The sequence below is a fragment of the Vicugna pacos genome, unplaced genomic scaffold, assembly GCF_048564905.1.
Source record: "Vicugna pacos unplaced genomic scaffold, VicPac4 scaffold_20, whole genome shotgun sequence".
Taxonomy (NCBI): Eukaryota; Metazoa; Chordata; class Mammalia; order Artiodactyla; family Camelidae; genus Vicugna; species Vicugna pacos.
The window spans coordinates 70,005,507-70,030,465 of NW_027328741.1; the positions used below are offsets into that span (position 1 = coordinate 70,005,507).

The window sequence follows — 24,959 nt, forward strand, 5'->3', positions numbered from 1 at the left end:
CTGCTGCCCACTAAGCTGCAGGGCTCTGCTTCTTTCTATGGTCTCCTTCCCCTCTGTGTTGGACCAGTTCATGGATCATCAAGCAGACTGGGCTGAAGTACATCCTCCAGAAATTCTCTCTGTGAAGATGTCTGGGTGTAAATTTTTTTTCATTCTTTTTATTTCTAGAATTATATTTGGTTATTACTCTCACAACTGCTAATTTGTCCAGATGCATAGTTTTAAGCTTAGAGTGATTTATCTTCCTTTCATCATGCTGAAAATGTCTCTCCTTACACAGATTCATTATCACGGTGGCCCTGTTTTTTTTTATTTCAATTTGAATTTATATAGGCAGAGGTATCTTTTCACCAATTGTTACATCAATGTTTTGAACTATTTTAATATACATGCTCTTTACTAAAATAAAATTGTATAACATGAGAGTTGTGGATTAAGTTTTATTTGGGGCAAAATGAGGACTATAATCTAGGAGACAGCACCTCAGATGGCTCTGAGGACCTTTTCTGAAGAGGCAGGGGGAAATTCAATATTATATATGTAATTTTAGTGAAGGGGATTACATGCAATCAAACACATTGAGTTCTTTTGCCAGTTATGAGGAGCAGACGTCACCATTAATGAATTTAGTGCTCTTCTAGATATAAGGAGATGCAAGAATTGGGGCTTATAAAATCTTCTCCTGAAAACATCTATCTGAAGCTCTATTTTGTCAGTTTTCCCACAGCACAAAGTGCTCCATTCCTGATCTCCACTGTGAACTTTTAGGGAGTGTTGGAGGTCAGCGGCTACAGTGGTTTGTGATTGGTTATAGTACCAAGCAGAGATAGATGGCAAATGTTATAAACGATTATTCCCCTTAATATTTTTATTTGAATCATTTTTTGCTTACTTTTTTCTCCATTATAATTTTATATTATACTTAAAATATAAAGACTTATGATTGATAAAAATTCACTGTTAAATCTTTTATTTGTAAGTATTAGAAAAGAAAGTTATTTTTGCTATCTCAACTTTTTTATAATTTTCCTTTAATTGTATCTGTGTTATTAACCATATAATAACCAATAATGCAAATTGATATAAAGTAACATGCACTTACAAAATCAAACAAGTTAGACGGAAGTATCATTTTAAGAATTACTTTTATTTATTGGCATTTATTTTGAAATATTTTCAAAATAGACGTGATCCTTATTTTGTCTACCTGTAGATTCAATACCCTTTAACATAGCATTTATATAATCATATCATACTTCTTAAATTTTAAAAAATGTACCCTTTTCTTAGTATTTATATTTATTTTTTAGGATAAATATATAGTTACCATTCCTTCTGATTCTTTGAATGTCTTGGTATTACTTTGGCTTAACTACAAACATAACAACCTTAGTGGTAACACAATTATAGAATTATAATATTTTTTCTTAAATCTTTATAGCTATTTCCATAATATTTTGTGGCTAGTCAGTCTTTAATAGAAGAAGACAAGGCTATTCTTTGTTTTCTCTATAGAAGTAATTTTGTTTATTTTTTTTCTGGTCCACTTTTAAATTTAACATTTTGAAATAGATATAGATATATATCTATTTTGCATTATAATTAAGCTTTAAACATGGTATATTCTTTTACTTATCTTGATAGGCCTATTTCCCTGCCCTGGGAACAAGTCTGGATATCCAACAGTTTGGCACATTTTCTTGGTTGTTCTCTAATTGCTTAGAGTCAGGTCATACCCATGCTTTAGCTACTGCACTGGATGACTGAATTTCTAATGCTATTTCCGTCTTTTGAGCTGCACTTTCATTAAATTTATGTATTATTTATTGTAGAAGCAAATAAAAGCTTATATTTGTAGGTAAATGGCATAAGTTTTAGTGGAATGTGGAGGTCACAATACAAATGTTTAGTTGATATAGATCTTTACTCTAAATAATGATGAAATTTTTGCATGTTAAGTTGCCTTCCTGCTTTCCTTCCCTCTTCTTTTCTTTCGTTTTGATTGGTATTTTTGGCTCTAAAATTTATTTTTTTGTCAAAATCTTATTTAAATTGATACAGAGATGAAGGATACACACACACACACATAAATGTCTATATAAGCTCTGCTAAATAATCATAAAATCTGTTTCTCGAATCAATTCAAAATATTTTAAGAATGCTGCTTTCCTTGAATTAAACTTAATTCTTCTCACTTATTTATTAAGCAGCATTCCTTTGTCATGCACTGACTACAGCCTTGTTCTTCCACTAAGTAATTGTGTTTTATAAATTTGCAAGCAACCAGAGTGATTTCAGAATTTGTTAAAGATTTACAAAAAATTGACATGACCTTAACCACATGCTGCTATTGCCAATATGCCCGTTAGAGTGATGATTTTACTAAAAGCAATATCTAACTCCTTCACATTCCTACAATAATGGCCTTATTATTATACTACAAAAGATGACATCTTCAAATAAAAATGTCTAACTCTATAACAATATTGCATGAATTCACTTATTACACAATATTAACAAACTACTTAAAGAATGAATCAAAACCATATAAGATATTATTTCACATGTATTGAAAAAAATAATATGATGAAGTAAATTAAATCTAATAGTGTTAAAATATTCAAAGTCTTTCTAATGATAAAAACTTTAAATATAAAATATTCTACTTCAAAAATGCTTTCAGAGATGTTATAAATGGTGAGAGGATTATATATCATATATAGTTTTCTGTTTATGAATTTGATTATAGCAATGGAACAGTGTAGTATTAAATTTAAAAAAATGCATATCAATTGAAGATATAAATTAACCTCAAATTTGGGTTGTAAATAATTTTATATTTAGCTTTCAGTTTTCTTTATGCTTTTTTATATAATTTCAGAAAAATAATTATCATATACAAATGTACAGATCTGAGTTTTTATCTAATATGTCTCAATCTCAAGAGTTCTAAAACCCCTCCATTTCCTTCTTTCCTTCCTTCCTTCCTCTTTCCTTCCTTGGTATAAAAGTTAATTGTTGGCAATATTTTATCAGAACTTATAATGTGAATGAAGGATGAAAGATATATACATATATACACGCACACATATAGTGATGATCCAACTTGGAATAAATATTTCCATATTTCTATGAAAAAATATGAATGAACTTAACCATAGTATGTAATTCCTTAACATTTTTCATAATATACAGTATATGTACTTACAACTTCATACAGTGAACTTAATTGTTGTATATCAACCTTCATGCATGGAAGAGTTTTTATGTTATTATAAAGTATACTTTAATAATTGTGATAAAGGAGAATTACATGGTGTTAAGGAATTATGTTAATGTAATGGGCTTTGTGAATTCACAAATTAGCTGAGCAATGAAAGTGATTGGAATTAGATAGGCAAATCACTTGAGGGGAGTAGGGGATTGATCTGTAAAAGATTATTTCTAAGAGTGAGAATAGCATGTGCATGCCCCTGTAGCATGAGGGAACATAGTTAAGTATGAGGATTGTCAGAAGTGTATCTATGGTAATGATCCTGAAGGTGAACAAGGAGTGATTTGAGGCTACTAACAAGGGTAAGGCCAAATATGTAACAGTCAACATATTATAGCAGGCTGTCCGGCGAGCCGGCCCTCCGCCCGCGCCGCGGGGTGGGAAAGCGCCCCGCGGGGGTCTCGGGCTCCTAGCCCACTGCCCAGCCTCCCTGCCACATGCTATGCGTCATCCGGGGACGCCCCTCGCCGAGAGAGACCCTCAATCACAAGTCACCCGCCCTCCCCACCCTCCTCGCCTTACCTTGCACCCCGCCCCCGAACCGCCCTCCCGATCCCCGTGCAGTACCCCCCGCCCCTCGCCGGGAAGAACGGCAGTGACTCCAGCAGCCGTGGCGGCTCTTTCAGCCCAAGGGGCGAGCGAGGCAGCCATTGGCGGAGGCCGCTGCCTCTGGCTGTCAATCCCGCGGCCCGGCCCCTCCCCACCGGCCGAGCGTGGCAGGACGCGGGGCCGCGGGGACTGTCGGGACGGCTCCAAGATGGCCGCGCGCTTGGGGTCCGCACCTGCTGGCGTCCCCGAGCCCCGTTCACTGCCACCGCTGCTGACCGGAGCCGCCGGTCGGCCCGGCGACTCCGGGGGCTGTCCCCGCGTGGCGGGAGGCCGCCATGGTGAACCTGGAAAAGCTGGCCAAGACCTTCGAGTGCCTCAAGTCCTTCCAGCAGCCGCCGCCGCCGCCGCCTCAGCCCCCTAAGCCGGCACCGCAGCCGCCGCCGCCGCCTCAGCCCCCTAAGCCGGCACCGCAGCCGCCGCCGCCGACTCAGCACCCTCAGCCGGCACCGCAGCCGCCGCCGCCGACTCAGCACCCTCAGCCGGCACCGCAGCCGCCGCCGCTTCGGCCCCTCAGCCGCCACCGCCGCCTCAACCGCCACCGCCGCCCGCCCAGCTGTGGGTCAGGAGCCGCTGCACAGACGGTGAGTCCCTGCGGGCCCCTCCCCAACCCTGCGCGGGTCTCCGTCCCTCCCTCGGCCTCCCACGAAGGCCCCGAAGCGGTCCGGGCCCCACGCCTCTGCTTTCCTGGCTGCGAAACTCGGGAAGGAACGGGGCTGTGTTGTGATCCGAGGCCGCGCGTCCTGTTCGGCTTCCTCTGAGCCACTCCCCACCCCTCTCCTCCTCTGGGCCAGGTGTAACATTTTGTCTTCCCTTTTCAACTGACGGTTTAAAACAGTGTTTCAGATAACTGTCAAAACACTGTACATGCAAAATACTAGGTTAACTTAAGGGGAGGAGTAGGAGAGAAGGGGGAAAGGAGCGAAGTTCACCGGTCACTTCTGTGGGGGTGGGTTAGGTGGTCACAGTGGTGAACGCATAACTGCTACATGGCCCCGTGCGCTTACCATCATAGTCGTTACTGTTACTAACCCCAGACAGTTCTGGTATTAAGGAGGCATGACCACAGAACATGTGCTCATTCAGCTTAATTTTACACAAACAGTAAGTTTTCCACGGAATCAAGACAGGCAGTAAACGCCAGCTGCAGAGGACAGCTTGTGCAGGGCTGGGAAACAGCATGGCATGATCAGAACTTTAGTTTGACTGGCTTGAAATGTAGAGGGAAAGGGAAACTTCACACTGATGAATCAGAGAGGAGATAGCTGTTTTTTATTAAACTAAAATGGTTGAATGAGCCTTGTTGATTAATGATTTGCCTTAGCAATGTGAATTTGGATTCTGCAAGTATTTTATAAGTTCTGTAAGAAGCTTGTTTTAAAATTTCAGAACTCTTAAGGTATTAGAAGTTCAGTTTTATTTTATAAGAATTTTTAAAAAGTGTTTATTTAACTCAATTAGAACAGAGTTCCTTTAACATAGGAGACTTTATTATCTCATGTATTAATACCCTCTAGAGGTACACAATGAAAAATGTGATTTATAAACAGATACATACAGACACAAGGAAAACAGAGCATGTAGCTTCATTAACAGTTTAAGAGAAAAGTCAGAAACAGAAATTTTCCCTGGTCAAAATATCAAAAAAAGCACCTGGGGCTTATATCCCTTAATTGATTTGAGCTCTAAATGGACAAATACACATTTTTTTTAAAAAAAAAATTGCTAAGAACAAGATTCTTTTTCATGTTGAGTAATAATTTTGGAGTTTAAATAAATACCAACAATAGAGCTATGAGGGAGAAAAAATACAAAATACTGATTTTTTTATTTGATTTCACCGTAAGGTGCATTCTTAAAAACATAGGAGACAACTGTCATGATTTGCACAACTCGCTTGCAAATAGTTCAACAGTATTAACAATGATTGAATTTAGGTGGTGGGTATATGGGAATTTATCATCTTATTAAACAGTTTTCTGTACTTCTGAGACTTATAATAAAACATTGGAAGGAACCTGTTAGACATAAAGCTCTATGTGAAGTAATTTGTTCCCTTTGTGAAATTCTAGGAAGGTTAAAATGCATGTTCATAACTTCAAGAAAGTCACAAGCATTTATGATGTAATCAGAACTACCTGAGGATCTGTGAAACTTGGTGAGTTGGTGAATTTTTTAAAATGCTTAAAACATTTTGTTTTTACAAAGATTACAGGAGTAAGAGAAGGTAAATCTTAATCAACTCTTAATATTTTTTTCCTGGTTGATGTGATATAATTAAATGTGGGGAAAAAAAGGTAAATTCTAAAAGGAGACACTACCTTGATGGTTTTCTATGGAGGAAACTCAAGCAGGAGGAAGTTTACTTTAAAAACATAAATTACTGCTCTTTATAATACATTCTAAGTTGTCATTCTTTTGAATGCCTTCGGTTCCAGACAGATGTGTTATTCTGGGAGATCATCAGGACTTCTGGGTATTTGGAGGTATTGACCTAACCAGTGGAACTGCTGATTTATAAGAAGTTGTCCAGAATTTTGGAAAACTGATTAGTAGAAGTAAATAATGTTTCCTTGGCAAGTGATGACAGAAAGTGACTTCAGTGAATTTTCCTTTGTTTTTAGGCAGATGTACCTAACCATGTATGTTAACAATGATTACAAGCTGGAGACTGAGAAGAACTGCCATTTTTACCAGCTGGGATGCAGAAAAATTTGGACTTCTGGGTTCCACAAATGGGCTGAGGTAACTAAGACAGTAAACATATCTTCTTGGTCAACATGTATCTCAGGGTAATCACAGATGTGTTCCATTACCTGATACTGTTTAATTTGGATAAAAACAAGAAAATTTAAGAAATAGAGTTTGTCTTTGCTTTTACATCAGTTTGGCAAAACAGAACAACCTCTTAATTACTAAGCACAAACCAATTTTTTCATTATTTTTAAAATATTTTAGTTTCTATTTATATGTGTTTTGTGATAAGTAAGTAAAATCTGTAAGCTCAGAAAATAGTCAAACCTAGGAAGCTGCTTCTGACAAGTGAATTAGCCTATTGAAAATCTGATTTAGATCCTTGGCATTAATTTTCAAGTTTTTACAGTTTCCTTGGATTTCTTCTATCCAGGAAAACAACATGCTCTTTTTAGATGACTATACTCTGATTATAGTCTCTCCTTTATGGATTCAACACTAAATTGTAACCATAGGTATATTTTACCATTTACAAAAGTGCCTGGTTGGGAAGTGTAATACAATGATTTTGTAAATTGAATTACTCTAAAATTTCAAGGATTTATTTTTAATTCAATTATGATTAATTTTCATTTGTCACTGGCTCTTAATGCTTTATTTTAAAGTGTCTCTCATAGACCCCCTTCTTTCATCTTATCCCTTAGGCTCTCTGTCCAGTAACTCTAAGTTCTTACATGTTCAAGGTAGGCTTGTGTATTTTTTTAAAGGCAGGCGCACCAAAAAGCACTTTCCTGTGACTATCCTCTGTTTTGTTCATCATTTATGAGTCCAAATTTTATAGAATTGATTTAAAGAATGTCATATCTTTCTTATTATTGTGAATGGTTTTTAAAATGCTTTCCTTCTGACTCATTTCTGCATACTTTAAAATAATAATTTGAATCAAATAAGTATGGGAATAAAATCACAGTTGCTTGTATCACATTTGATTCCATTTATATGGCAAAGTCTTATTATTATGTTGTTGTTATGAACATGCATTTCATAATACACTTATTTAGATGAATCAGAGCTTATTCATTAAGGTCATTTACTTTTAGAAATATGTAATTTCTTGTGAATACATGTATATAGAAATACATGTGTCTTTTTATAATTTAAGCAGCTTAAAATACAGATAAAATAAATCCAAGATACAAGATAATATGCCTTGCATTAATTTAAATTCATGTGAGTTAAAAGACAATTTGAATATTGTTTCCCATTTTCTACTAGCTTCTTGATCATATTCAGCAGCACATTTACCTTTACATATAATTAAAGAATCTTTTTTATTTCTACTGTAGCTCTGTCATAATGGAAACTCTGCCGCAGAATCAGCTGTTATCTATCCCATGTGGTCAAGTGCAGAGGTGAGAATTCTCATTTGTGGGATGACCACTCACAGCTTTAAATGTTTTTACTGTAACTGCTTTTATAAGGTAGCAAGCTAGAGAGAGAGAGAGAAACAGAGAGAAGAAAAGAGTTCTCTCTGCATATTCCCATGTTGTGTGATGGCATTAGTCTTCTTCTGCTGTATTTTTCTAGAATGTGTGTGCGTGTGTGCATGTATGTGTGAGAAATGTCTTGTCTTTGTCCTAATAGCCACTCTTCTCTCCCTCTAGTTTTTTTCTCTATCCTCCCCTCCTATATTTTTCTTTTTCATCAATATCTTCTCTTTCAAAAAATTCTTGATAAATCAAATTTCCAACTTCCTCACTTTTAATACGGTAAAGTTACTTGGATCCCCAACATCAAGGGATCTCATACTTTAATGTCTGTAAGGATTTCCAGAGACACCTTTTAAAAATACAGATTTCCAGGCCTTACTTTGAGCAGTCCTCTTCCAGTAGATCCAGGGTGAGGCTGAGCATCTCCGAGCCTTCCCCCTTCATATTATGGTGCAGGGGATCAGGGGCAGTTTTCCTCTTGGTCTCCCTGCTGTTGCTATGAACAGTGGCTACAGCATCACTAATATTTTTCTTTCTTGTTTTAATTGCATTAATATTATCAACCAGTTAATAGCATTTTCTTAAAATTATGGTCAAAAGCATAGGTGTTTGATTTATAATGGTATCTGCAAACCACTCTTTTACTGAATTAATTTGTTTTGCTTGTATTTCCAAAATTGTAAACACTGTGAGTTAAGTGACTGCTTTGCTTCAACTACAGGAGAATGTGAAAACACTCCAGAAGAGAGAGGTTGCATATATCAATGCAGACTCATACATAGAAGGTAAATTTTATTTCAGATTGTCATGAAATAGTATACCAGTATTTAAGTCTATCGACTCCAACTCATAAACTAGGATTATCTTCTTTCTATGAGATGCCTCAATAATACCTCCATTTCTCCATTTTACTAGAGAGAACATTATTATGATTCAAATGAATCAATATGATTCATAACTAAGCTATTGATCCTAATTTCTTTAGTATATTTACCATTTGCCTATCTTGAATTACTACTTAATACTTTAGTACTTTTGACATTCTTCCTGTGGAGCTATTTTTAAAAGTTGGGCTAAAATATTTCATACAGAAATAGTTCCTGTATGTATTGGAACAACTCTGAAATAAGCACCCACTACAGACTTCCTTTTGACCCTGACATGTGGCATGTGCATCTGTAGGCTTTCATCGTATTATGGTTATTTCTAGGTAAGTGTCACAGGACACATGTTAGTTACTGACATGCTCTAGTCTAAAGTCTTGATATTGAATTGAATAAATGAATAAAAACATGAACATTATGGCCTTACCACTTCCTTTGCCAAAGACCCCTAGGTACTGCTGCCGTAATGAGCAATGACCCTTACTTTTACTGCAGGAGCTGCAGCCTTAGCAGCAGAGTCCGCCTCTGCAGTCTCCTATCCTGAGTGTGTACTGCAGCCTCTCTGGCTCCTGAAGAGTTATTTCCACCTTGTGTTTTAGTTTTAGCCAGACTGTCTGCCTGTCTGTCTATTTATCTCCCTACCTATCTATCTATTCTAAAATTTTATTTATTTCTTTTTAATGAAGTACATTTGATTTGTAATATTAGTTTCAGGTGTACAGCAAAGTTACTCAGTTATATACATATACATATACATATACATATACATATACATATACATATACATATACATATACATATACATTGTTTTTAGATTCTTTTCCATTATAGGTTATTATAAGATACTGAATATAATTCCCTGTGCTATACAGTAGGTCCTTGTTGGTTATCTGTTTCATATATAATAGTGTATATCTGTTAATCCTGAACTCCTAACATATCTCTTCCCTTCCCCCTTTCCCCTTGGGTAACCATAGTTTCTTTTCTATGTCATGAGTCTATTTCTGGTTTGTAAATAAGTTCATTTGTATCATTTTTTGTTTGTTTACATTCCACATATAAGTGATAGAATGTGATATTTGCCTTTCTCTGTCTGACATACTTCACTGAATATGATAATCTGTAAGGTCCACCCTATTTTTAATTCTCCAGGAATGATGCCTTGAATTTGAAATCTGTTATATATTGTTTATAATTAGAAAATAAAGTTAGAATTAAATACAGGTTTGTAGTCCATTTGGAGGTATTAAAATTCTCTCTTATTTATTTTGCAGGCAATTATACACTCAGAGTTGACTGTACACCCCTTCTTTTCCAGTTGGTATATAAACTGACAAAAGAGGTATGTAAATAGATCTGTTGTAATGATTTCTGATGAGTAGATAAATCAATAACTTCTGTTTTCTAAATTACCAATATTTAAACTGGTGACAGACATAGCTGATTTGTATAAACAAGAAATCAGAACGAGCTTTAATACACTACTTATGTGACATAACTATGAGAACAGTAGTGCTAGTCTCTGTTCTAATAATAGTTCCTAATAATTATATACATTTGTTAAAATGTGCGTGGTCTATTGTTTTCATGGGGCAGAGTCTCTTTGATATAACAGAAAGAATACTGAGCTGGGTTGGGGAAGCCTTGGCTGTGAAGATTGCCTTGGCTATTCATTCATTCATTCATTCATTCATTCAGGAAGTATTTATTGTGTGGTTACTATGTATCAGGTCCTATGAAAGGAACTCTAGCAGCAAAAGTGATAAAAGGACAAGGTTACTGAATCCAAATACTTTGTAATCTAGAGAGGCAACAGACCTGTAAATGAGGACTCATACTTCACTTGAATATTGGATACTATATACAGTGGAGGACAGTTGCAGAAGAGAGAAGTTAAAATCCTGGGGTAGCTGGTGAGGTTGGAAAGCATTAGAAGGTGTTTAGAGAAGGATTAGTGGTTAGGCTGTAAAATGGAAGGATGTGAAAGTGGGGAGAATGTTTCTCCTCAGAGGACACAGGACCTAATAAAGATGTGGATGTGTGAAAGAACATTTCCTGACCTCTGGGCAATGCAATATAACCTCAATGTAAGGTGTTGGTGAAAAAGCTGGTAAGAAACGGGGCCTGACACATAGGCCTAAATGTTCATAAATCTGGTGATGGTGAAATTAAAGAATCTTTAACAAGGTTGTACATTATCATTTTTATTCATTAGAAAAATTACTCTGTATCAGTGCAGTGAATACGTTAAGCTTTAGTAAGTCTAAAAGCAAAATGGAAATAATTCCACATACTTATTTAGCACACAGGAATTTATAAATACTAGTTATTGTTGTAAAAAGTACTCTGAAAATGCTACTGCACTCTGAATCTCTAAAAATTATGTGATCTACTCATTGAGTATATGTGTGCTTCATTTAAATAACCCCCATTATAGAATTTAACTGTAGAAATGTTTCTTTCAAGTAGGTATCACTTAGATGACAGTGGGAAGTAGATGTCACATCTCTGTGTTCCTGTTTCCCAATCGCCCTTCATCTTGCCCTGTCCTTTTCACTGTTAGTGTCTTTAACATCTCATCCTCCCAAGTGAGCATCCTCCCATGCCCATCACAACGCCCACCATACTGGGAAGCTTAGGTCCTTGATCCTTTTATTGAAATGTCCCATAAAAAAATCTAAAAGCACGCTGAAAAGACAGCCCTTGTTGGGGAATCCTTCTCATGAGATACATTTACTCTCTGTCCTACAGAGGAGGCTCCTGCCTTTATAGGAGGGGTAGTAAGAATTTTAGGGCCAAGAAGGAGAAGCTTAGGTCTATCCCCTTTGTACATTTATTTAATAAGTATTAAATGTGTAAGTGGTTACCATAGTGACAGGATAAATCAAACATAGTTTCTGCTATTAGTGTGTTACCTGTGTAGCCAGGAGAGACTATGATCAAGAATTTTCAAATCCAAGATAGAGATTAAAATCACCAAAGGGTATACAGATAAAAGTGTGGGAAGCAAAAAATAAGTATCTTGGTTTATTATTTTACATGTTGGAATTAAACAGCCTGCTTAATGGGAAATTGCAAATTTTTTCCCATTCTAAAGCCTCTTTTACGTTAATTTGAATTTGATTTTCATGCCACTTTAGATACAATATATTTGTCTTTCAGAGTTTTTGTTTTAGGTAGTTTTTTAACAGTTTAACTGGGAAATTAAAATGTATATTTAGAAGTTACATTATCAGGATGAACTAATTAATTGTCCAGAAGAGAAGAGTGAGATTTTATAATCTTGTTTGATTTGATTGTCAGTGGAAGAATCAGACATCATTCATCTGGAGAAATGCTATTGGTTGCTGAGGGCTCAATCCAGAACTGGATGATTTGATTTAGAGACATTTGGCCCATTGGCTTCACCACCAATTCGTCCATCTCTGAGTGAAGGTGGGAATCCTTCTATTTTCTACAAATGTTCTTTGCTAAACACCTGAGCCTTGTTCCACCTTTGGAGCCTTGTGTAAGTCGGTTTACCTTTCTGCACTTGAATATTCTCATATGTAAAATCAGTTTGACCAAGACAATCATTATGAAAGTGTGCTCCAGTGTGGTGCCTCAGCATCTGGTGCAGGGTCAGGGTGGTGGACACTGAATAGGCAAAGCTCTAGCTTCCACACATGACCCCACCTCTTCCTCAGCTGAGGAGTGTCTATTGTATTTCTTTTATATAGAAGAAGGTTCCACTGCTGTATACTTCCCCCACCCTTAAAAAATTAAGAAACCACTAGACCATCTCTAAGGTCCCCACTTAGCTCTAAACTTTTCACTACTATATATACATATATATATATTTTAAATGAGGTTTACAAGGAGCAGTTGTGGGTGATAATCACAAAAACTGTATTTGAAATCTGAAAGCTTGGGTTCTTCTTCTGATTCAGACCTTTTTAAAAAAAATTTCTTACTTTTAGCAAGTCATTTAACTACTTCTTAGCTTCAATTTTCTGCTCTTTGAGGGCACAGAATTAGATTCTTGAAATAGACAGTCTGTATTCTTCAGGTTTCTAGTGTGTTTTAGAAATATTTATTTGTTAGGGGAGCTAGAACAGACAGGGTTTCCACTTCAGCAGTGCAGTTATGTTTTTACCTTTTTTATAATTAGAGATTGACAAATCATTTCATTTGAAAATAAAATGATTCCATTTATTTTTATGAAAAGTTTAAAAACCACAGGATTAGATTATAAATTGCCCTTTATTTCTGAAATTTAATATATTTAGTTATACAGATTAAGTGGTACAATGAATACTGCAGTACAGAATTTCTGTCTCTTATAATATAGTGTGTTAGTTTTCTTTGCTTCATGAAGGAGCTGTATGAAGCTCATTATTAACAACACAGTATATCTTTGATAGAGTTCAACTTTTCTTCTTCTTTTTTCCTTTTTCTTCTTAGTCTTTCCAAATTAGGATAATTGTGGTCTCTGACATTTTTCCAGTTAAATTTTTAAAATACATTTTTATTCTTTACATTCTACAATCACTTTTGACTTTTGGAATTAATATAAGATAGAGACAGGTATGCAGACAAAACCAAACACTAAATGATAGTATTTTCTTCTAGGAAGTTAAATTTTGGTTATAATTATGCCGGGGGGTGGGGGAAAAACTTCCTAAGACAGTGGAAACTACTGCTAACTTTTAAAAACTAAATCAGTTTATGCGAGTCATGCCTCCTTTCATAGGCATGTCATTATTAACAGAAATTTTCTTGGCTGTGATTCATTCTGTCTGTGTTCCTAATTTACAGGTTTATTTAATGCTTTTGGTGAAAATCATGACAGCCACATAGATTTTAAGGAGATATCCTGTGGGCTATCAGCTTGTTGCAGAGGTCCTCTGGCTGAAAGACAGAAATGTAAGTGTGTTAAACATCAAAAATTTGGAAGCATTACAGAGAAAAAAATTAGCATCCATTCATGTAAAAAATCATCTGATTAATCCTTGAATTTTCATCCCTTTTGCAAATAGCAATCTCTTGCTAAGGTTTTACTGAGGTCAGTGTAAAGGTTCAATCATCTATTCTTTTTTACTGTGGAGTAATTTAAGATCTTTGTTATTAATAATGGTTGATTTTCCAGATAAATGTACAATTCATGATAAATGAACTACATCAGTCATGATGTGTTTGAAAATGTTAAGCATATAGAAAATATTTTCTGGTAGTCTATATAGAAAATTTGTCTTGCTTAACTTGAATTCCAACTTATTTTCTATCACTGTGTATATTGATATTTTATTAGCAAAATTAAATTTATGATAAAACAATTTTATTAAATACTAAATTTATCTTTTAAACCTATCTAAAATATTATGGCATAATTTGTAAGCATATTACATTCCTAAATCTTAACCATATTTGTTTAGGAAAATGCAGCAGTTTACATTTAATTGGAACCTAATTCTTACATATTCACTAGGCTCATTATCTCTGCATCTTTCTAAAATACAGCTTCACAAATACTGCATATTTTGGGTATGATACTTAATAGTTCAATATTCTTTAGTAATGTTGTACTGTGATGCACTCAGTTAACTTAATAGCATAATTATTACATGGGTGTGTGAAGTAGATAATTATTTAATCTTAAAAATTTAGATTTCTTTTATCTTCCCTGATAGTATACCATTACTCTAACCTGGCTTTGTGATAGATTATTTGTTCACATTAAAGTTCTGGTATTAAAGAGGCTGAAGTCTTTGTTTCTCAATTGAGGTTGTTGTCTTAAATTTTTTTTAAATTTATTTTTTTGCCAGTGGACTAGTGGAAGTTAACCAACTAGACTAACTAGAATTTTGCTGATATTGATGTTAATTAGCAAAGTGCTGATATTTTGGATTTTTAGCTTGTTGTATATAAACTTCATTGAAGAATTGAAATTGTTCTTAGGCAAAAATATTGGGTGCACATTAATTACATTGGAGAGGCAAAATCTTTATACAGTCATCTCTCATTATCTGCTGAGGATTGGTTCTGAGACCCCCTCAGATAACAAGTCCATGGATGCTCATGTCCTTATGGAAAATGGCATAGTATTTGCATATAATCTATGCACATCCTCTTGTATACTTTAAATCATATCTAGATTACTTTTAGTACCTAATACAATGTAATAATTTGTAAATACAATGTAAATGATATGTGAATATTTGTCAGTGCATAGCAAATTCAAGTTTTGCTTTTGAGAACTTTCTGGGAAAATTTATATATATATATGTATATACTTTTGATCTATTGTTTATAGCTGTGAATGCAGAACAAATGGATACGGGGAGCTGACTGTAGCAGCTTTTTGTTGATTCTTAATGTAGATGGAATATTTTCAGCATTGTAAGAATCAACTCTGAAGTGATCAGTTATAAATATTAGAAATTAATTTAAAAGCTTGAATTACCTTCTCAAAATCTGTGAGATATTGTATAGTAACTTGGCCCTTCTTTTTCAGTTTTCAAGAAATTTAACTTTAGATTTAGATGAAGGATAGTGTTCTCTAAGCTGGCTAATTATATAAGGAGAGAGACTTGTGAAGTGTACAGGAATTCCTACAAGTTCAAAGGACTTTAATGACACAATCTCCTCAAAATAAGAACTTAATCCAGAATGTAGTTGTTTGAGGAACTAAGTAATTTCACTAGGGCAGCTTGTAATAAAATGTATTATACTTCAGAATATAAAAGTAATTTTCCTCCATAAGAGTTTCTTTTTTTTAGTTTGCTTCAAGGTATTTGATGTTGATGGTGATGGAGTTCTCTGTAGGGTTGAACTGAGAGACACGTGGTTGCACAGAGGTCTGGAAGGACAACTGCACCGATGATACCCTGGTAAAGTCTGATTGTATACATCTTCTTGCATGTAAACTTCCAACAGGAACATAGAGTGAAGAATTTTTTAAAAGAGGTTGAGAAAAAGATTTCTTTCTACTTCTAGGTTCTATATTATGCTACTCTAAATATTCATACCCAAAGATGCAAAATTGGGAAGAGAATTTGCCTTAGAAAATTTAATAAACTGAATGTATTATGTAAAAAACAAAATGAAACCACTGGAAAATTGTCATAAATTTTTAAGGTAAACAAGCAATCTATTTCTGGAATTAAAAAAAAAAAACTTGACCAAAAAAATATTTTATACTTCAGCTACTGTCTAATAAAAATGATACCTTCTCTTTCCTAACTATTGATTTGGGTTTCTGGTTTTAAAGGAATTACTTGTGGATCTAGCCAACATTGTAGAAGACACATAGAATGCACATGACACCACAAAGGTGAGTCTAGCAGAGACTAATTTATTCTTTTCTAAAAATACATTATATTCTGAATTGGTATACATACGTTACATATACATACTTGAATCTCTTCTGCATCATCCCTGCTAAATGCTTATTTGGACCTGTGGTTACAATAACTCCAAGTTGTCCCTAAGGAAAGCCCATTCGACCTTTAAACAACTCCATTAAGTGTTATTTACATAAAAACATTATATTTTATAAGCTAGGCATTTTGTAAAAATTAAGTAGAGACAGCCCTTGCCATCTGTAGTTTATAATCTTTACTTCTCCCAGTTTAATACATTATGGTAAGACAAACCTTATATTGAGCAAAAGAAGCCACAATAAAAGAACACATTGTACAATTTAATTTATATGAAGTTCTAGAACAGAGACAAAACTAATGTTAATAAGTGTTACAATAGTGATTTTGGAGATGGGTGATTTAACTGAGAAGGACCATAGGATATCTGGGATGATGGAAATTATTTTTCATCTCAATCTGGGTGGTGTATATAGTTTTTAAATTTTTTTTTCAATAATATTGGTGAGGGTCTGTCCTAAGTTCTTTAATAGCAGCCAGAATAAGTGTATAATAGCAGAAACAAGCATGTACTTTACAAAGAATAAAGCCTTGAATTTTTTTAGTTTCACAACATTTATTAAAGATATTATAATAGGTTTGCCTTAATGTCTATGTATCCCTGTGAAACTGAAGATAATCCATATATGTGAGACACATATGAGTTAATTTGACCCTTTCTATTCAAATGTTGACATGTACCAAGTTGCAAATGGTAGGATGTAGACCATAGTGGCCTTACACAGGCTTAGAAAAATAAGTAACATTTTTTTAATCACAAATCCAGAAGAAATCATCATAGTCTTATTAACTGACACTCAATAGAAATAAATAATAGAAATGAATTTTTCAGGGCTTGATCTTTGTTTGGCAATTCAGATAACCGTCTTCATTTACTTTTCTGCCCAAAACTAAGGTAGCCATTTCTATTTGGTATATATGAAAACAGAAACACAGGAAAGTTTCTATTAGGAAATACCTTATGTAGAGATACAATTTCCATCCCCTTTCTTCTGGGTGTTTGATAAGTATGGAGGTTATCATTGCTGTCTATTTTTATATAAGACCGAGTTTCTTCTTATGGCTGTACTTTTGAACATTAAAAAAAAAGATCATTTAGCTGCTCCATCTCGGTGTAACCATAATAATGAAATGGTAAAAATTTAGAATAGATTTTGGACCTTTCAACCAAACCTATTACCCATATTCACTGGTGACTAGACGATGACAATATTACCCATTATTTTGTACCATTACATTGGTGTTAATATACTTCAATGGAAGTTGCATCATGAAAGCCAATAATTACCATCACAGTGCTTTAAAATCTTTTCTTGTAATAAATGGTAATACAGAATGAATACATGAGTATCATTAATAGTAAATATTATTAAATATCTTTAAATAATAAATCATTAGATAATAAAAATATAATTAAGTAATAAACGCTAAGAACATTATTATTCATCTAGGATTGTTAAGGTGATTGTTCAAAACATGAAGTAAGAAGCATTTGGTTATATTTTTGCCTGCCAAGAAATATTGTCTACTGTATATAAATGTAATTTTTGGTACACTTTGACACCAAAAAAAAAAAAATACTGCTTTACTCAACTTGTGAAAGTAATGTTACATTTTATTTTGAGGAAATGTTAATATAGATACTCATTTATTATATATATTTAGTTCTTTTAAATCTCTTAAGAAGTCTAATAATATTGCCAGATGTTTTAAAGATCTTAGAAAATTGTTAGGGTCAAAGGGCATAATCCAAAGAGTTTGGAAAAATGCTTTCAAAGTTAATAAATAGTCCTTTTTCTCTACCCAGACCCTTTTGTGGGTTCTGTTAGTAAACTTCACCTTGAACCAGAAGATACTGTGAGTTATTTCCCAGGTCTTACTGGAGGAAGATTTTTGGTGATAAATTGCCCACGTTATGACTGACTACTTCAGAGTTTGGTTACTTTTGAACTTATTCTTGCTGGCCTACTTTCAGATGAATACATAGCATCTACATTAAATCATTAGTTTTCTTTCAGACAAATGACCATTGCAAGTTTAATAAAACAAATTTAATTCAAATAATATAAGAAAATGAAGATTTAAGATATTCTTAAATATTGTTTCTCTTTCAGAATGGCCATCTTAACTCTAGAAGAATATCAGATCTGGAGTGTGAAAAATGTTCTTGCCAATGAGTTTTTGAATCTACTTTTCCAGGTATGTTTAAGGTAAATGACAGAGACCGAGGGCAGTGGTACCAGTAGTTCTACATCTTTTCCATTATGTAGTAGTTAGACAACTAGACTACAAAACCATATATTGTCAAAAGAACTGCATTAACCTGTACACCACCTGCAGATGGTAAGTTAGAGCGTGTGTGCTTCTTAGAGTCACAATGTGCATGATAGGAAAGTAGAGTATAGCTGATAATGTTTATCTTAATAACTCATGATAGAGCAGATTGTAGACACATAGAAAAGAATTTAAAATGTAAAAGCCATTATAATTTGCTATTTTTCTTTACTTTTTTTTTAAGACCCTCCCTAACAAGTAAGGCAGTGTGGACAGAGACATAGATCATAAGTTGGCAGCTGTAAATTTTTCACAAAGTATACCATCTTTCCAGTTAGGAGGTTATTTTAGATGCAGAGCTGTTTCTTAATTTTCTTTCTTTCTTTCTTTTTTTCTTTTTTGTAATTTAATTCTTTAGAAGGTCCAATAAAGATTGAAGGAGAAAGGAGGAAAGAAAAGCTGTCAGGGGTGAACATGAAATCATAAAACTTGCCAGATTTTAAGTATTTTCCCAGTTAAAGTAGTTCTCTCTGCTCCAATTTAAAGAAACAACTTATAGTTTCCCATTTTTCATAATTCTTCAAAAATATATGTTGATTTAATAGTATTTTACAGGGGGGAGGGGTGTGAGTAGGGACAGACTGGAAGTTCAAGATTTGTAAATACTGACAGGTATATATAGAATAGATAAACAAGCTTATACTCTATAGCACAGGGAAATATATTCAAGAATTTGTAGTAGCTCATGGTGAAAAAATATGAAAACAAATATACGTATATTCATAAAGGACTGAAAAATTGTGCTGTATACCAGAAATTGACACAACACTGTAAATGGACTATAACTCAGTAAAAAAATAAAGATAAAGATAAAACTACTAGAACATTATAAAAAAAAAGTAGTATTTTAGATTTTTCTTATTTTATTCTCCTTTTCTTATAAAAGCACCCCTATGAAGATTAATAAGGCTTGATATCTTTATATCTATCATGATCCTCCATTGTAAATACAGAGTAACCTGCCTGTGACACAGCTATGTTAGAATAAATGAAAATTGAACTCTTCCTGACAGCTAATAACTAATGTATATTTAAAGCATATGAAATCTGATAAGCCTATGATGCCCATTTAAATCAATCAGTTTCTCCACTGTCAGTTATCAGCCAGGCTCTAAGTTGATGTCTTTAAAAATATAAATACATATAAAAATAATATAAACCTACTATAAACAGAAATGACTTGCTTAGTAATATGAAAATTGAGCAGCTATTTTTATCTCATTTAAAATGATGTCCTCAATTACTTTAAGTTATCATTAATTTTATAGACATTTTGACCACTTAAGTTTGTGTCTGAGTCATCTTGCAGCTCTTACATAGCAAAGCATTTTGAACTTTTATATTGCCTTTCCTATTTTCTCATGCTTATCAGGGACTTGCATAGGCACTATATTTTCTATGACTCTATAAACAGATGTATGCCTGAAATTATCTTTTGTGTCTCAGGGTTTCTAGCATTATATTACTGACAGATTTTTTATTGGTTAGCAATCTAATTTTTTTCTTGGTATATATAGTCCTTTCAGTCCTTTCAAATATATATATATATATGTAGTCAGTTTTCAATGTTGTGTCAATTTCTGGTGTTCAGCACAATGCTTCAGTCATACATGAACATACATATATTCATTTTCATACTCTTTTTCACCATAAGTTACTACAAAACAGTATTGGATATAGTTCCCTGTGCTATACAGTATGAACTTGTTTATAAATTGGGAGTTTGAGATTTCCAGGTACTAAATATTAACATTACATTTTATGATGCTCACTTTATCCCATATTCAGACATGCTTTTAAAACTTTATTTTCACTTAATATATAAGTAAGCAGACTTACTCTAAATTGTTTTATTTTATGTCTGTTTCTAAAATAGAATTAGCTAATAAATTCAGTGATAAAAGCTTGAATTATACTTTTATTTTATTTGCCAAGATCCCACTCCTGGCTGACCATTTTGGGTATTTAAGTATAAAGTAAGTAAATGTCAGCAGAATTAGGAAACCATTCCTGTGGTAATATTATTTTCAGTCCTTTCAAATAAACTCAGTGCCCAATATTTTGCAGAGGAAGCATTCTAAACATGATCAGGATTTTCTATCTTATACGTTTGTCAGAAAGCATCAAATGTTAAACAGTTTGATAAACAGAATAGTGCACCACACTGACCCCTACCTATATCCATGTTGTAATCCTGAAATCTGTGAATATGTTATTTTACATGGCAAAGGGTATTTTGCAGATGTATCAGGTTAAGGACTCTGAGACAGGGAGAGTAGCCTGGATTATCTACATGGGCCTAGTCTAACAACAGGAGTCCTTAAAAATTGAAAATCTTTCCCAGATGTGGTCAGAAAGATATGACTTTGGAAGAAGGATTAGAAAGCTGTAAAGCTGTTAGCTTTGAAGATAGAGGAAGGGTCATGGGTAAAGAAATGTGGGTGAACACTAGAAGCCGGAAAAGACAAGGAAATATATTCTTCCTTTGACTTACAGAAGGGCATACAGCCCTGCTGAAATCTTGATTTTTAGCCAAGTGATACCTGTTCCTGACTTGACCTACAGAACCATAAAATAATAAGTTTGTGTTGCTTTAAGCTGCAAAATTTGTGATAATTTGTAACAGCAGTGATAAAAATAAGTATAGGGGAGGTAATCCAAATTTATGGATTGGAGGGCTCAACATTTTAAAGATGTCAGTTCCCCTTCAACTGATTCAAAGATTTATATGTGCACATCAAAATCCCCAAAACTTAATTGTTGTTACTGTTTTTTTGTAGAACTTGACAAGCTGATTCTAAATACATAGAGAAGCTTGAAGAGCCAACAATAGCCAAGCTGATATTAAAGAACAATGTTAAAGAACTTATTATAAAACAATATTAAGTCTATGTGATAACTACCTAAAGTTAGACATATAGACCAATGGAACAGTATTGAATTAAACCCTGTACCATACATGAACAGTAATTTTTGATAGATTATAAATCTAATAAATTTGAAACAAAAAGCAAAGCATCTGGGGGAGGGTAAAGCTCATGTGGAATGTGTGCTTAGCATGCATAGGTCTTGGGTTCAACTCCCAGTACCTCCATTAAAATAAATAACCTAATCCCCCACCAAAATAAAGCATCTAGAAAATAGTGTAGGAGATATTTTAATGACTTTGAAGTGGCAAAGAGTTCTTAAACAGGACACAGCACTAAACATAAAAGAAGAGTTTTAAGTTGGACTTCAGTAAAATTAAGAATTATTTTTATCAAGAGATACCATTAAGAAAGTGAAAAGCCACATGGTGGGAAAATATATTTGCTATATCTATATCCAACAAAAGACTTGTATCTAGGGCATATAGAGAACAAAAACCAGTGGAGAAAAAGGCAAAACCTCAATATTAAAATGTGCAAATAAATTGAACAGGTGCTTCACACACAAAAAGAAAAATCCAAATAAGCTATGAAAAGTGGCTGAGCTCTTTAGTAATAATAAAAATACGTACTAAAATGACACTTGGAACACCATAAGACATCCACTAGAATAGTTAGTTGTTAAGTGATATGAAGCATTGGTGAGGGTAACATGCAATGGGGACTCTTACACATGGCCAGTGGGAATATAAATTCTTACAAATACTTTGAAAGTAGGCTTTTTGAATGAAAGTTATATATGTATATATGTGTGTGTGTACATATATACACACACACACATATACATACATACACACACACACTCCCTGTGTACCCTTCAGAAGCTTCTACATCTGAGCACAAAAGGACATCCAGAAAATTCTCATAATCACTATTTGTTATAGCCCCAAATAGAAAATGACCCAAACACCTGTCAACAATAAATACATAACCGTAAGTGGTGGCACATGCATACAAGTTGTATACTTTAAAGCAATAAAAATAAATATACTAGTTTAAAGAAAACACTAGTGGATGAATCTTACATAATGTTGAGTGTAATGTACGGGACTGAAAATTTCAAAAGCGAAAAAAACAATCCATGGTGGCTGAATTTAGGATGGTAAATCCATCAAAGGGGTGCCATAGTATCTGGGAAGAAACCCAAAGTGGAACAGCAATGTTCTGTTTCTTGACTGGATGAAGGTTACATAGATGTGTTTACTTTGTGAAAAATCACTGAGCTGTATACTTAAGATATGTTCACATTTAAGCATGTATATTATATTTGCATTTTTTAAAAAAAAGTTTGCTTGCAAAAAAAGATATCCAAAGCCTAAGTATTTATCAGTAGGAGAATGGATAAAACAAATGATAGTATATTCAAACAATGGAATACAATGCAACAATAAAAAAGAATCAACTACTGATACAAGGATGAACCTCAAAAGCCTAATTTATATATTTCATTGTCAGGTAAATTTTAGCTCAGAAGGTAAACAAAACTATATGCAGGCATGTGCCCTGGGGGGAGGGGTGCTGAAGCCTATGTCTCCTCAGACCTGTGCCATTACTGGCACATCTCGCAAGAAGAGAGGCAGGGCTCAGCCACAGCTACCATCTCCTCCTGTGCATAGTGCCCGGGCGGGGGCAGGGCTGAGACCTGAATCTTCACGTGGGGGCCCCACAACCTTTTAGGCATGACTGAGACTTGTTTATAGCCTGAGGCAGAGAGGATTTTTCTACCCTGACACCTCAGAGAACTTGTGCCACCAAGGGAAACAAGGAGCTCAGATTTGGCACAGAGCGTAGGCGGGGCTGTTCCGTGGTCTTCCCTGAGCCCACCTACAGACCGCCTACCCGAGGCAGAGCAGGCAGCTGCACAGAGCAGCGGAGCGACCAGCACCAGGAGAGGGCAGGTGGGCAGCCACCCACCTTCCTGGCAGGAACACAGCACCTGACCTCAGTGCTGGGACAGGGTGTGATCTGCCCACCTGCTTCCCCCCAAGCACAGCATCTGACTGTGGCATCAGGAGGGGGAGTGACCTGCCCACCCACTGGATAAGAGCTCAGCTCCTGACCTAGTGTTAGGAGGGGGCACAATCTGCTGGCCAACAGCCACTGAGAGCAGCACAGATGAGGGTGCCAACAGAAGGCCTATGAAACAGCAAGCTGAGTTCATGAAGCAGGGCAAAGACACAAAGACCTCTCGATAAAATCATTAAGGGCACACCATCTCCAGGATAAGTAGGTAACTGCTACTCCTTAAGCCATGGTGCCAGAGAGATATGAGCAATGTGAAGAAGCAGAGAAACCACTCCCAATGAAAAGATCAAGAGAAATCCTCTGAAAGCATGAACAAAGAAATAGACATTGATGGTCTATTAAATCAAGATTTCAAAAAAGAGTGATCAAAGTACTGAAGGAACTAAAAGAAATAGTGTTTAGGTATATAAAATGTATCAAAAATGAAATAGAAACTATAAAGAAGAACTAGGTAGGATTAGTAAACTCATTGTCTGAGATGAGAGCTGACCTAAAGGCTGTGCAAAGCAGACAAGAAAATACAGAAGAATAAATAAGTGACCTAGAAGACAGGACAACAGAAAGCACCCAGCCAGAATAGCTGAGAGAAAAACAAATGAAAAACAAAACAATATACGGGACCTATGGGGTAATATAAACTGTGCCTATGTATGCATAATAGGAGTTCCAGAAGGGGAAAAAGAACAAAGCGGATTGAAAAGGTATGGGAAGGACTCATGACTGAAAATTTCCCAAACCTAAAGAAGGAATCATATCCAAGCACAGGAGGCTCAGAGGGTCCCAAGCAGGAAGAACCGAAACAGACCCACACCAAGGCATATCCTAAACAAGATAGCCAGAGTCAAGGATAAAGAAATGATCCTAAAGGTAGCAAGAGAAAAACAAAGAGTGAGTTACAAGGGAACCCCCATAAGGTTTTCAGCTGATTTTTCTACACTATTTACAACAGCTAAGACATAGAAACAGCCTAAAATGTCCATCAAAAGATGACTGGATAAAGATGTGGGATATTTATATGATGGGATACTATTCAGCCACAAAAACTGACTACATAACGCCATTTGCAGAGATATGGATGCTCCTGAAGAATGTTATTCAAGGTGGAGCAGTACAGAAAGAGAAAGAGGAATACCATGTGAGATCACTCATGTGTGGAATCTTAAATATATGCAAGATCTTGTGGTAACTCACAGCAAAAAAAAAAATGACAATGAATATATGTACGTTCATGTATAACTGAAAAATTGTGCTCTACACTGGAATTTGTCATAACATTGTAAAATGACTATTACTCAATAAAAAATGTT

At 34.9% G+C, this 24,959-nt stretch overlaps 1 protein-coding gene across 1 annotated transcript; it reads left to right on the forward strand.

Moving 5' to 3' along the window:
• The first annotated feature begins 4,031 nt into the window (after positions 1–4,031).
• Positions 4,032–21,724, forward strand: LOC140693689 (uncharacterized). The gene is made up of 13 exons (XM_072957396.1): positions 4,032–4,114; positions 4,186–4,464; positions 6,505–6,625; positions 7,279–7,317; positions 7,921–7,986; positions 8,786–8,849; positions 10,223–10,290; positions 12,252–12,383; positions 13,746–13,853; positions 15,707–15,817; positions 16,198–16,260; positions 18,481–18,565; positions 21,481–21,724. The coding sequence occupies exons 1-8, from the start codon at positions 4,032–4,034 to the stop codon at positions 12,297–12,299; spliced, it is 768 nt and encodes a 255-aa protein (XP_072813497.1). The 3' UTR covers positions 12,300–12,383; positions 13,746–13,853; positions 15,707–15,817; positions 16,198–16,260; positions 18,481–18,565; positions 21,481–21,724.
• Positions 21,725–24,959: the final 3,235 nt, after the last annotated feature.